General features: G+C 42.2%; 1 protein-coding gene across 1 annotated transcript in view; it reads right to left on the bottom strand.

Moving 5' to 3' along the window:
- gria4a (glutamate receptor, ionotropic, AMPA 4a) overlaps positions 1-14,981 on the bottom strand; it is a gene marked incomplete at both ends in the record, with an annotated part of 221,244 nt that overhangs the window by 199,052 nt on the left and 7,211 nt on the right. The window contains 1 exon segment of the mRNA XM_080429317.1: positions 12,640-12,834. Within this exon segment, the coding sequence (XP_080285443.1) occupies positions 12,640-12,834 (195 nt within the window).

Genomic DNA, 14,981 nt, shown 5'->3' with positions numbered 1-14,981 from the left:
TGGTGTAAAGCAACTAAGTAGATTTACTCAAGTACTGTATTTAAGTAAAATGTTGAGGTATTTTTTTTACTTTACTGGAGTATTTCCAATTGTCTGTACTTTTACTTTTACTCCTCTATACCTCTCAGAGGCAAATATTGTACTTTCACTCCCCTACAATTATTTGAAAACTTTAGTTACTAGTTACTTTGTAGATTTGTATTATTATTACAAAACATACATTAATCACTTCAGCCCATAAACATTTCTGCCATTTGAGAATAGCAGATCTACAAGGTCACAATGCGTCGCGATGCGACGCATTGTGACCTTGTAGATCTGCTATTTTCAAAAACTTGTGAAATTGGACATTCTGCCTAATGAGTACGTTCTACTTGTGGAACTTTAAACTACATTTTGATACCAATACTTTTGTACTTTTACTCAAGTAATTTTTTTCATTCCTGAGCTTTACTTGTAACAGAGTATTTCTACATTGCAGTATTGATACTTTTACTGAAGTAAAAAACATTTCCTCCACTGATGAGTTCAACTCAGATTATGTGAGAGAGCTTTGGTTCCCCAACCTGATGTTGGCAGTCAGGCTGCTGTAAGTGGGCCCCAACATAATTGACAAAACACTAAGATTGGAATGATAATATAACACAATTCGTTATAGGATAATCATAAAAACAAATAAAAAAATCACGGTCTTTTTTCTTTGAAACGTTAAAAAAAAATGTTTTATGAATTGTAGCACTGTTCAGGGAATCAAGTTGCAGTAATCAGTGTAATGGAGCTATTGTGTAACTATGTGTGCACGTGTGTGCGTGTGTGCGTACATGCGTGTCTCCAAAGCGAAGCGAAGCGAAGAGAAGAGAAGAGAAGAGAAGAGAAGAGAAGCGAAGCGAAGCGAAGCGAAGCGAAGCGAAGAGAAGAGAAGAGAAGAGAATAGAAGAGAAGAGAAGGAGACATTGTTTGTAAGGCCCCTGCTAGGGCTGTGACCGTCATGACATTTTTTATTGCCGATTGATCGTCATCCAAGTGAATTAAATCAATGGTGTCATCGTACATAAACGATGCCTCTGTGGATTTATATCGGGGCTGACACACCTATAGTGCATGTTGTTGGATGATGGAAATATTTACATTGACTCACCAAACAAAAAAAATCGCCATTTGCTCATGTATTTCTGTGGTCTACTGCTTGCAGGTCTGTTTTCAAAGGGGGCCATAATTGAGAATATGAAAATATCATAGGGCCGACTGCTACACATGTGTAATGTCATACTGTACCTTTGGACCATTACAAAGTCACATACGAATGCATCACATTACAACAATTGTATTTAACTACAGTCCAATATCAATCGATTTTTGTGTAACAAAATGTGAGCCACTCATCTGTGCTGGGAATAAGACATAAACCAATTCAGACTTTTTTTCAGCCTCTTTTCACATACAGGCATTATGTACAGCCAATTAAACTGTCTTTTGTTCAAATGGCAGTGTAGCCAAATGTAACCATGGAGTAGGGGTGTGCCGATGTATACACTCATTTCTCACAATATCGATACGATACGATATATGGCACTTTTGGATTAAGAAAATATATGGGGGGGGGGAAGCAAATGCAAACAAATACTTTGAATTATTATTATTGAAAAAAAAAAAAAATTATTAACACATCGAGTGCCATAAACGGTCCGGACCGTTTTTGAGGATCCAAACGAGAAGTGCCGAAAACGGTCCGGACCGTTTTTGACCCAATTCTATTTTTATACGAGTGGCCCACGTGGGGCGCTAAAACGAAACTTTGACATCACCCAAGGAGTTTCTGAGAAGAAGAGGCTGGATGTGGCTCCATGTCAAAAATCCTTCCGGTCGGCGTTTTCAATGTTATCTCCTTGACTAAAAGCTTAATATCTCCATTTCTTTTTAACGTGGTGGAAACGAGCCGTTTTCGATCGGCGATCACGCTGCAATGGAGGATCGCGTTGGAAATATTATTGTTCCAGGCGTTAGTCGGGACCCTCCGCCGTCTCGCACGCACGCTTTGTTTACATGCACTTCCGCGTCGGGGCTTCTACAGCACGAAACGTATAACGCAAGTGGATGGAAGAAATGCAGGCACTCAACGTATAATATTTTAATAAACCTCTGGCACCCAATGTGTTAAATAGCCTGTCCTTCACATCTTGACCATGAGACAACACAAGGTACAATAATGTCAAGGTTCATTTCAAAACACCCAGAAACGTCAACGCATTTCACATGACTACAGTATATACTGGCGGGCCATAAATAATACATTTTAGGATGGAAGCCGCGGCGCCATATAAAAATCTGCCCTCGTGCCACGATTGGCCCCTGGGCCGGACTTTGGACATGTCCGCTGTATGAATATCAGAAAACAGACGTTGTTGTGACCTGGGTTCAGACTGCCAACAACATGACACCATGACAAGTACAGTAGTACTTGTAGTAGAGTAGCTCAGACCACCTCACTCACCCACACACAGTGATGGCCAGCGCTGGGGCAGTAACCAGTGGTGGAAAAAGTACTCAAATTTTTTACTTAAGTAAAAGTACCAATACTGCAATATAGAAATACTCTGTAAAGTAAAAGTCTGGAATTCAAAATTTACTTGAGTAAAAGTACAAAAGTATTGGCATCAAAATGTACTTAAAGTACCAAAAGTAAAAGTACTAAACTGTTTGAAAATAGCAGATCTACAAGCTCACAACGCGTCGCGATGCGACGCGTTGTGAGCTTGTAGATCGGCTATTTTCAAATAGCCGAGGTATAAAATAGAGCTAAAGTGGTGAATGTATGTTTTATAATGTAATTAACTACATCTGCAAAGTAACTAGTAATTAAAGTTTTCAAATATTTGTAGTGGAGTAAAAGTAAAATATTTTCCTCTGAGATGTAGTGGAGTAGAATTAAAAGTATAGACAATTGGAAATACTCCAGTAAAGTAAAAGTACCTAAAAAAAATACCATTTTATCATGAGCATCATGGAGGACCAATTATATGAAGATAGGTTGAAAACGGGTGAAGTCGTCCTTTAAGAATATATATGTTTTTTAAGCATTCACTTCAAAATAGTCATTTAATTTTTTTTAACTCAAGTAGGCTACTTTAACTCAAGTAAAAATTTGACAGAGCAACTTTCACTTGTAATCGAGTGATATTTGACCAGGAGTATGCATATAATTTGACTCAAGTACTGGGGTTGAGTACTTTGTCCTCCACTACTGATGACCAGGGCAGATAATTAGATGCGAGCTGTGTTTGTGTCAATGATACATAAATGCTATTGATTTGACAATTACCAGCCGCTTGCACGGTCCATGAGAGATGATATATGATTATAGAAGATGATAACGACAATGTTTATCACCCTCATTGGTAGAAGGATACAATACAATACAGACCAGAACAGAAGGTTTTTAACTGCTTAAACCCTCTAAGTTAACAAACTGGACATGAGTTGGCTCTGTACTTGGGTATAGGGTTAAAGTTTGACAACTTTAACCCTATACTTTGGCTATTCGAAAATAGCTCATGGACAAGCCGTCAGCGCATGTGAGCTTGTACATCGGCTATTTTTGTAAAATGTTTGCTAAATCATGAGAAATTGTGACAAATATTTAATAATCTTAAAAGTATTTCACCATAGCAATGTTGTGGAGGGTCCCTAGCACAAAATACTTTCAAATGGGAGTCCGCGGGTAAATTAAAATCAATATAGGGTGGTCCTCCACATGACAACATTTGAGAACCGCTGCACTATGAACACAGGACAACATGGGGTAAATATTGGTAAATATTGTACTTTTACTCCACTACAATTATTTGAAAACTTTAGTTACTACTGTAGTTACTTTGTAGATTTGGATTATTATCACAAAAACATACATTAACCACTTCAGCCCTATATGCATTTTGGCCATTTGAAAATAGCCGATCTACAAGCTCACAATGTGTCGCGATAAGACACATTGTGAGCTTGTAGATCTGCTATTTTCCAAAGATGGAGATTTTTTATATACTTGAATGGTTATGGTTTATTATGCTGCATTGATGTTTTTCTTTTTTTTACGATCCGTTTGCGTGGGATAAGGGCTGCCAAGGTCACAGACACAGCTCCCACATTGTCATTCTATTCAGAGCGCCGACTCACTGGCCACACGCAGTGTGAGTCAGAATTTAATTCAGAGATCCATTCACCGCGCCATGGCCGGAGGCGACGAGAGAGAGAGAGGGAGAGAGGGAGAGAGAGAGGGAGAGAGATGGAAAGATGAGCGAGAGAGAAGGCACTGGTGCAACGAAACCGAATGCATTTACTCAAGTACTGCACTTAAAGTACAATGTTGAGGTACTTTTACTTTCAGTTAGATTTTTTACTTTAATTCTTCTACTCCATTACATCTCAGACTTAAATATTGCAACGTGTACTCCCCTAGAAATACTTGAAAACTTTAGTCGTACGTTACTTTGTAGATTTAGATTAATATTACAAAACGTACAACCCACTTAAGCCATTATACTGTAGCTTGTCTATTCAAATCTACAAGATCTACAAGATCTACAAGCTCACAATGCGTCACATTAAGACACGTTGTGAGCTTGTAGATCTGCTATTTTTGACAAAGTTCTAAAATAGTATATTCAAAGATATATTCTGATGCCGTTACTTTTGTACTTTTACTCAAACAGCAGAGTATTTCCTACATTGTGGTATTTTTACTTTTACTCGCGTAAAACATCGTATCGTCTCCGTCGGGTTGAAACCTCATGTTGTCCAAAACGGTTACTTCAAAAATAAGCAAAAGTAGCAGATCTACAAGCTCAAAACGCGTCGCTTGTTAGATCTGCTACTTCTGTGCTTTTGTATGACGCTCTGGTATGATTTAAGACCGGGAACGTGTGTCATTCTTTGGCTATTCAAAAATAGCAGATCTACAAGCTCATAGCGCGGCACCGAGTGCCGCGCTATGAGCTTGTAGAGCTGCTATTTATTTATTTTTACGTGAAAATGCTTTCAAATCTTTGAATGTATTTTTTCAAAAAAACTGTAAAAAAAATGTTTTAGAATCGGCATCAGGTCTTAATGAGTTAATTTATGAAAAAAACTAAAATCTGGAGATAAGAGGTTTCTGCTCGACAGCGACGATATACTGTTTCCACCACTGAGGGAAAGCGAGGGAGAGACAGAGAGAGAGAGAGAGAGAGAGAGAGAGAGAGAGAGAGAGAGAGAGAGAGAGAGAGAGAGAGACAGAGAGAGAGAGAGAGAGAGAGAGAGAGAGAGACAGAGATAGAGAGACAGAGAGAGAGAGACATAGAGAGAGAGAGAGAGAGAGAGAGAGAGAGAGAGAGACAGAGAGACAGAGAGAGACAGAGAGAGACAGAGAGAGAGAGACAGAGAGAGAGAGAGGGAGAGAGAGAGAGAGAGAGAGAGAGAGAGACAGAGAGAGACAGAGAGAGAGAGACAGAGAGAGAGAGAGAGAGAGATAGGGCTGAGCTTGTTATGTAGCCTGTGGATGGATGGAGGCTGAACCATCACAGAGTAGACAGTTCATACACAAGAGCTTCATTTCCCAAACACTTCTTCTCTCATGGACCAGCGCCTGCCTGAGCGTGTGCGTGCGTGTGTGCGTGCGTGCGTGTGTGTGTGTGTGTGTGTGGGTGCGTGGGTGTGTGTGTGTGTGGGTGCGTGCGTGTGTGGGTGTGTGCACGCACAAAGAGCTGGAAATTGAAGACAAGAGCTGATCTCTGCCCCTCACAGTTCATGCTATATAGCTCGTGGCGGGCTAACTGTACATACAGTATTAACATTATACCCTCAAGACCGCTGCTTCTTTACATCTACTTTCCTCGGGCACTTGGTGAACGTCAGAAGAGTCTCAAAACATTTTTTTTTCCTCCACTTTTTGTCCCCCATCAGCCTTCATGTATGGATGCCCACATCGAGGTGAAATCAGCCCACCCGTCTGAACACTTAACCGGAAGCTAGTGCGTTCTCAGGGCATGTTTATTTTAACCACAAACAAACACACACACACACACACACACACACACACACACACACACACACACACACACACACACACACACACACACACACACACACACACACACACACACACACACACACACACACACACACACACACACACACACACACACACACACACAGGCCCAGAACACACACACACACACACAGGCCCAACACAGTCAGCACACTCATCAAATAGAGTAGTACCGTCTGAACACCAGCACCCACTCATCAAATAGAGTAGTACCGTCTGAACACCAGCACCCACACATCAAATAGAGTAGTACCGTCTGAACACCAGCACCCACACATCAAATAGAGTAGTACCGTCTGAATACCAGGACCAACACAACAAATAGGGTCTCTTGCCCTCCACTCTCTAGTTGGAAAATTAGACTACTAAACTGTCTCTGTACTTTTGATCAGAGGCATGTATACAGTATGTGGCATACTGTACATGCGGTAGGAGGCATTACTTCCCCACAAAATGTGATGTTTATAACAAACCAACCTGCGTGAAAATGGGTTGAGAATTCAGTGATTTATGATGATTTTAACAGTGGAAAGACCTCCTGCCTCAATAGCCTTACATGGGGGCATACATGCATTACAGGAGGCATGGCTTGACAAAACATGGCGCCCGCCATGACACAACGCTCCAATGAACCGCCGCGGCCAACGAGGCGTCCACGTTTATATATAAACGGTTACAAAGCTATGTGAGAGTTGACTGTCTGACTTATCACTCCACTTTTCCATTTTTCTTTTTTGGCTGACATATTAGAAGCAACAATGATATCTACTGGGGGAATAAATTGTCTGAATGTGTTAGACTTTTTCTTTTAAAGAGACATGAGTCAATTACTGGATGATATCCAAGACCTTTCATTCTCTCAAAGCAGCGCTCTGGAGAGGGTCACTTTGTGTGGGCGTCTGTTTACGGCCCTCTGGCGCTAAGAGAATAAGGAAGCTCTTCATGGCCATGTCCACTGTCTAGGGCCACTCAAAGTGGGGTCCGGGGACCACCAAGGGTCCTTGACGGGCTTCTACGGGGTCAAAATCGGCTACTTGAAAATAGTCAATAAACACTTAAGCCCTTTATACAAGTTTATTTTTTATAGCCCATCTACAAGCTCACAACGCATCATGATGCGACGTGTTGTGAGCTTGTATATCTGCTATTTTCAAAATGTTTTCAATTATTTATGACACCCAAATCTTGTATGAGGGTCACAAGATCCTCACAGATGGGGATCTGCACCCAATTAGATATTAGTTTTGGAGTCCTATGACCTGCAACGTGTTGTGAGCTTGTAGATCGGCTATTTTAAGAGATTTGGTGTAGAGATGTATTTCTTAAAGACTGCACCAAGTTCTGTGCAATTCAGGTCCGTTTTGCTCTGAATAGAGAGAGGTAATTAGTGGTTAATGAGACACAGAAACAAGAGACAAAAGGATGCTACTTTATCTACAGTGTTTCAATGAAAGCTCGCAACACAACAAACAGTCCAACATGACCTAGACCTCTAATGTGAAGGGGGTGAAATTGTGAATCACTCCTCACACACACACACACACGCACAAACACACACATATGTGCGAGCGCACACGCACACATTCTAAAGTCTTTTAAACTTGACTTGAGACATACACGCAGTTGTGGACGGAATCAAATGATTAGCATAGCACAATACTGTAGGTCTAGATCCTACATCTAGACCACACTCGTGCACGAGCGTGCCGTGCACACACAGCCACACGTACAGTACTCACGTGCACGCACACACACTCTCTCTGTCTCTCTCACCGAGGGGCAGATGAGTAATATAGAATTAAACAGAGCACAACCTATGGACTAGAGGTTGACAAAATAACACTGACCGTTCGACCTCGCATGACCCTCGTGCACGCACACATGCAAACACGCACGCACGTACGCACACGCACACACACACACACACACACACACACACACACACACACACACACACACACACGCGCACACACACCAGAGCATGTGAGCTCCACTCCGCTCACATGCTCTGACACACACACACACACACACACACACACACACACACACACACACACACGCGCACACACACCAGAGCATGTGAGCTCCACTCCGCTCACATGCTCTGACACACACACGCACACGGTTGGGATCCGGAGCCAAAGGAACCGGTTCCAACATTGAGGAACCAGAATCGGTTCCATCACATGTGGATCCGGTTTATCAGGTCTGCTCTACAATTACCATGCAGGTGGTTCTCAAACCTTTTAATTTCAAGGACCACCATAACTGATGGAACATGTGGTTCCACTCGTACACTCTCAGAGTTACAGACCTTTTGGAACCCCCATCAAATAACCCAAAGGGTCCCTGGACCTCACTTTGAGAACCACTACAATAATATGTATGCAATACTGTATGAGTGTGTATGATTGAATTAGTGTTTATAAAACATTATAATGAGGGCCAAAATATTATATCTTTAATCCATTAACACATTCCATGCCAGAGTTTAATCTCATAATGTACTCACCAGTGCCAGCGTTTTATTGTTGTTTTTTTGTTTTTTTCATGTCGCCACAGACCTCGCTAAATAAGTTAAAAGTGCGCGTTCATTTGGTTCTAAACACACAGCGGATCCGTGAGAAACGGCCAGCGAAAACAGTTTCCAAATCCGTGCCGCCATCTTGAAGATACAGCCGATCAACGGTAAACAGTGATCAGCGAGGAGAAAAACAACAACCGAGAAAATCGAGTTTTAAACAGGATCCCAGACAGGAAGCGGATACGATCGAAAAAAACGGAACCCGAATAATTCTGTTTCCGACCGGAAATCGGAAACGGAAATGGATCAAAAAAATTCGGAAAGTGCACCTGGGGCAAAATCAATGGGAATCGGCGGTTCGCGTAGATCTACGCGACTGGCACGCTGCGGCTTTAAATAGGTTCGCGTAGATCTACGCGATTGGCATTCAATGTGTTAAGACCTGGGACGCATCTTTGTCACTTTTTGATTTGAGCTAAAAAGCATTATTTTACACTTTGGCTATTCAAAAATAGCAGATCTACAAGCTTATATAAACTTATACACTCACGCACACGACTGAGGTTTTACAGTGAGCTTTGAGATCCACTATTTTTGCATAATGACATGCTTCCCAAAATACAGCCGGCAGGTTGAACCGTTGTTAAGTGGGTTGTGTGTTTGACAGGCAGCCAGTGAAGACATGCCTCTCCCCCCCCCCCCCCCAACCAGGACTCTATAGCAGCTGCATTGTGAACTTACCATGACTGACTGACTGACTGACTCACATGTAATGAGCTCCATGTCTGCTTCTTCTACAACAGACTGCGGTGCTTAATTAACTCACGTTTCTGTCCGGCTCACGGATCCCTCAGGCAGGATTCCATCGACGCATGCGAGGGTTCAGTGAAGCGAACGGCGCCACGCATACACAGTATGGCGTATAGAGTAAAAGCAGTGGTTCTCAACCTTTTCTGGATCAGGGCCGAATATAGCCTTGGATCAAGACTATCGTAGATGTATTTTATCGAGTCTTAGCGACCCCCCCCCCCCAGTGCGCCCTGGACTTTCACCAGTAAAGCCCTTATTTCTCCGAACATGCAAAATATAAGGTGCTTACCCGGTTGCCCCAAATGTTAACTAGCGCAACACAGTCTTTTTGCAATGAATTAATCCATATTTTTCAATAGTGAAGTGTTTTAATCCCGTCTGTAGTCGATTGTCGGAAGTTCCCAATGGGCGGTAGTGACGGGGCGCATCCAGTGAAAGCTGGAATTACACTCAATGTAAACAGGAAGTAAACGAGGGTGGGGAAATGGCGTTCGGCCACAGACGGGATTAACACACTTCTTTATTGAAAAATATGGACTACTACATTGCAAAAAAGACTCTGTTGCGCTAGTTAACAATTGGGGAAACCAGGTAATTTACCTTATATTTTGCATTTGTACACAGGCTTTACTGGTGAAAGTCCAGGGCGCACTGGGGGGCCCGGACATATAAAAATGTCAAAATCGATAAAATGCATATATGACAGTCTTGATCTAAGGCAAGGCCGAATAGAACATCTCTAAATTGTGCGCTGTCCACCCATCTGACACGGCAGCCAACAGGCAGGTTTAAGTGGTCAGATGGGTGGGCTTCGTACATTTTCAGAGCATGTTTCTTGTAATGATCAATCAATCGATTGCCATTGATCCAAGCTGGAACACAAAGTTCCTATTTATCGTTTTTAAAGTAAAAATAGCATGACATTGTTTTAACAGTTAACGTATTTGAAACTCTGTGGAACCGACATTGTGTAAAAAAAATACACGAAAAAAGGTTCCTGTGATTAGGCGGGAGGATCTGTGTATCCATGGGAACGACAAGTTTCCAACCGCGATCCGCCATTTTGGAGCTTTGGTCCGCTGAAAACGGGTGGTTTTCAATGAAAAAAAAAAAAATTGCGTTACAGCCGTTTTTCTGAAAATCACATCATTGGGGCGGGTGGAAGTGACGTTTTTTGTCAGGTCGCCCATTGTGGAATTTTCCCCCAAAAAATGAAAGAACGCATATATTCGATCTTGGCAATCAATGTGTTAACAATGTATTATTAAACAAATTGTTATCCATTCCTAGATTTATGCACTGGTATCGGATCGGTACACGCCATCAACTGATACGGCAAGTGTCAGGTATTGGAATCGGTATCGGGTGGGGAATCAAATGTCAATCAGAACATCTCAACCTCCAACCACTGCAGATGTGTTAGCTATAGTGTATTAGCCTACTCTGCCATTGTTTAAAACAACCTTTCATTCATTAAAAATGAGTTCCAAATCGCAGCATAACCACAGCTGCACGACTCTTCCACAACTAATAAAAGGTCGGTTTCCTTTCTCAAAGCCGACGTAAGCGAGACCACGGGGGGATTGCCTATACTCCGCCGCTCCATTGTGTACATCACAGGTAATGAGGTCCATGTCTGCTTTTTATAACCCACTTCGGTGCTTAATTAAGCGATGTTTCGTCCAGTTCACCAAATCCCGCGGGCGGATTTCAACTTTATGAGGATCAGCAAAGCGGAGAACCGGCACGCAAACACAGTATGGCGTGGTAAAGCAAGGTAAACCATTCATATACACACAGTGGTGGAAAGTACATTTACTCTCAAGTACTGTACTTAAGTACAATGTTGAGGTATTTGTACTTTACTTGAGTATTTCCAATTTCTAATACTTTCACTTCTACTCCACTACATCTCAGAGGCAAATATTGTACTTTTACTCCACTACAATTATTTGAAAACTTTAGTTACTAGTTACTTTGCAGATATAAATTATTACGTTATAAAACATACATAACACACACACACACACACACACACACACACACACACACACCCCAGTAACACAAGTATATAACACATCGAAACTGGGGTGACAGCTGTCAGTGAACTCGGTGGTGGCAAAATTGTTTACGTTTGCGGTGCAATAATGAAATAACCCCCCGCCCCCACGCACACAGAATAATCTATATTGAATCTCTCACCAGCTACATTTCTGTGTATGAGACTCTGCACAAAATGAAATCCTTGGTTTCAACCACTTAGTGGACCCTCTAGTCTTAGTAAAACGGACCCGAGTTACGAATGTAGGCTACTTGGACCGCTGTTTTCCGTCTACTCCAAATCTCTTTGCCAAAAAAATGTCCGATCTACAAGCTCAAAGCGACGCGTTGTGAGCTTGTGGATCGGCAATTTTTTGGGGCTAATGCTTCCCCCGGGAATATGGATGCTGGGGTTCCAGTGCTTAATTTAAGTCAGAGAGTGTTCAAATGTAACCAAACATAACCGTTTATTCACGTCACTCTCTAGATTTAAATGTGACTCAGAGACATAAGGAACAAATGGGATAAATTGGTTACATTTGTAATATTCTCAGTTGCAAATGGATACATTGGTTATATTTGTAATATTCTCAGTTGCAAATGGATACATTGGTTATATTTGTAATATTCTCACACAAGGATGTGACTGAGTACAGACTACAGAGCTGAGGTGAGAGCAGGTAATGAGGTTGGTGTCTGCTTCCATGACAGACCTCTGTGCTTAATTAAGAAACATTTTGGTCCGGTTCACCAAACCCGCAGGCGGGTTTTCAACGTGTGAGGGTTCAGCCAAGCGAACGCCGTCACGCAAACACAGTATGGCGTGGTAAAGCGAGGGAAACAAAGTCTCTCTCTCTCTCTCTCTCTCTCTCTCTCTCTCACAAACACACACACGCAAACACACATCAAAACCAGTGACAGAAGAGAGAGAGAGAGAGAGGGAGACAGACATATAAAGTGTGTGTGTGTGTGTGTGTGTGTGTGTGTGTGTGTGTGTGTGTGTGTGTGTGTGTGTGTGTGTGTGTGTGTGTGTGTGTGTGCGTGACAGAGAGAGAGAGAGAGAGAGAGAGAGAGAAAACAAATGAAATGTGTACACCATCATTGTATTATCGTTTCTCTTGCAGGGACAAACACGCACACGCACACGCACACACACACACACACACACACACACACACAGACTCACATGCATTGGTGACAGCGAAGCTGTTGGCCGTCTCTATGTTGTCGACATGGGGGACCAGGTTGAAGGGCGCCTCCGTGGCGTTGGGGCTGGTGTTGTGCAGAAAGATGGCCAGACGGAACGCTGTGTACTCCTGGTCCGTGTTCCTGATGAACAGGCCACCTGCAGGAGGAGGAGGAGGAGGAGGAGGAGAGCCATCTTTTATTGTCACATCACATGGTTTACAGGTGTGAAAACAGCAGTGGTGGAAGAAGGGCTCACATTTTATACTTTAAGTAAAAGTATCAATACTGCAATGCAAAATTTACTTGAGTAAAAGTACAAAAGTATTGGCATCAAAATGTACTTCAAGTACCAAAAGTAGAAAGTACTCATTATGCAGAATGTCCCTTTTCACAAGTTTTCAAATGTATACAAATCGTTTGAAAATAGCAGATCTACAAGCTCACAATGCGTCGCGATGAGACGCATTGTGAACTTGTAGATCGGCTATTTTCAAATGGCCGAAATGTACAGTATGTAGGGCTGAAGTGGTTAATGTATGTTTTGTAAAAATAATCAAAATCTACAAAGTAACTAAAGTTTTCAAATAATTGTCACATCACAGGTTTAACAGGTGGGAAAACAGCAGTGGTGGAAGAAGTGCTCACATTTTATACTTAAGTAAAAGTATCTATACTGCAATGCAGAAATACTCTGTTACAAGTACAAGTCCAAAAGGTATTTGCATCAAAATGTACTTTACGTACCATAAGTAGAAAGTACTCATTATGCACAATGTCCCATTTCACACAAGTTTGTGAATGGGATGTATAAAATGGAATGTATACAAATATTTTGAAAATAGCAGATCTACAAGCTCACAATGTGTTGCATCGCAACGCATTGTGAGCTTGTAGATCGGCTATTTTCAAATGGCCGGAATGTAGGCTATAGGGCTGAATTGGTTAATGTAGTTTTGTAATAATAATAGAAATCTGCAAAGTAACTAGTAACTGAAGTTTTCCAATAATTGTAGTGGAGTAAAAAGTACAATATTTTCCTCTAAGATGTAGGGTAGTAGAATTAAAAGTACTGAAAATATAGGATATACTCCAGTAAAGAAAAAAATACCTCAAAATTGTACTTAAGTACAGTACTTGAGTAAATACTACTTAGTTACTTTACACCACTGAAAAACTGTGGGTGGAATGGTTGTTTTTGTGCGCAAGCTCCATCGTTTTTGTTGTTTCCAGAAAGAGAAAGGAAGAAACAAGACATGACTCAGTCATGTATACCAGCTTGCTTTCTGTTTTCTCTGATTTTGTCTCGCAGAAAAAGACATATAGTATATCCACCCGTACAGTATGTACAGTACATGAGGTTTAGACATAAGGTGCGTGAGAATTGCAGCAGGTAATGTTTATGATATCATATCGGCTCTGTCGGTGTGGAAAAACCTCATTATGTCTAAAAACTGTTACTTTTCAGGATTCAAAAATAAATAAATGGCAAGCAAGCTCAAAACATGGCGCAAATGAGTTTAGAACTTGTGGATCCGCTGCTTCTTTTGTGTGTGACGCTGTACAGGGCTGGCTTAAGCCTCCGTTGTGCCCGGGTGCTTGGATGCAGCGAGTGAAAACATGACGCTTCACCAGCACGCTTCAACGTTGTAGCGCTCCTTTAGCAGCCACTGCTTCTATATTTCTGCACTTTTTGCCTATCTGTCTTCTCTCACTTTCTCCACACCGTTTGGTGCCCCCCCCCCGCCCCCCCCCCAAGGTTGGTGCCCTGTGCTTCAGCACCTGCAGCCCGTTGGATAAGCCAGGCCTGACGCTGTTGTATGATCAAGCGCATTAATTTAAGCTATAAAACACAATACGTTAAAATATGGAGATAAGAGGTTTCTGCCCCCCGACAGCAGCGATGTGAGTGTTGGCGCGTCTCAGGTTCAACCACACGGGCGGCAGTGGCTCAGGGGTAGAGTGGCCGGGTAGAGTGATACTGGAAAACAACAAGGTTTCCCAGTTCGATCCCGGGCTGGGGCACTCCCCTAGAGTTAGTGTCGAAGTGTCCTTGAGCAAGACGCTGAACCCCTAATTGCTCCAGATGAGCAGGTTGGTGCCTTGCATGGTTTCCTCCACCATCGGTGTGTGAATGTGTGTGTGAATGGGTTAATGGCACAATCAATGTAAAGCACTTTGGATAAAAGCGCTATATAAATGCACCATTTGCCATTTCAAGCAAAAGGTCACTTTCACTGGTATAATCCCCAGGTATGTCAAAGTGGGGTCCGTGGACCCCCAGGGGTCCTTGGGGGGGGGGTTACCAGGGGGTCTCCAGCTAAATTAGTTAATAAAGCGTCA

The sequence above is a fragment of the Gymnoscopelus braueri genome (genome assembly GCF_963280865.1).
Source record: "Gymnoscopelus braueri genome assembly, chromosome: 5".
In the NCBI taxonomy this organism is placed as follows: domain Eukaryota; kingdom Metazoa; phylum Chordata; class Actinopteri; order Myctophiformes; family Myctophidae; genus Gymnoscopelus; species Gymnoscopelus braueri.
Note: the sequence above shows the minus strand (reverse complement) of the source record. Positions and strands in the feature narration are given on the sequence as shown.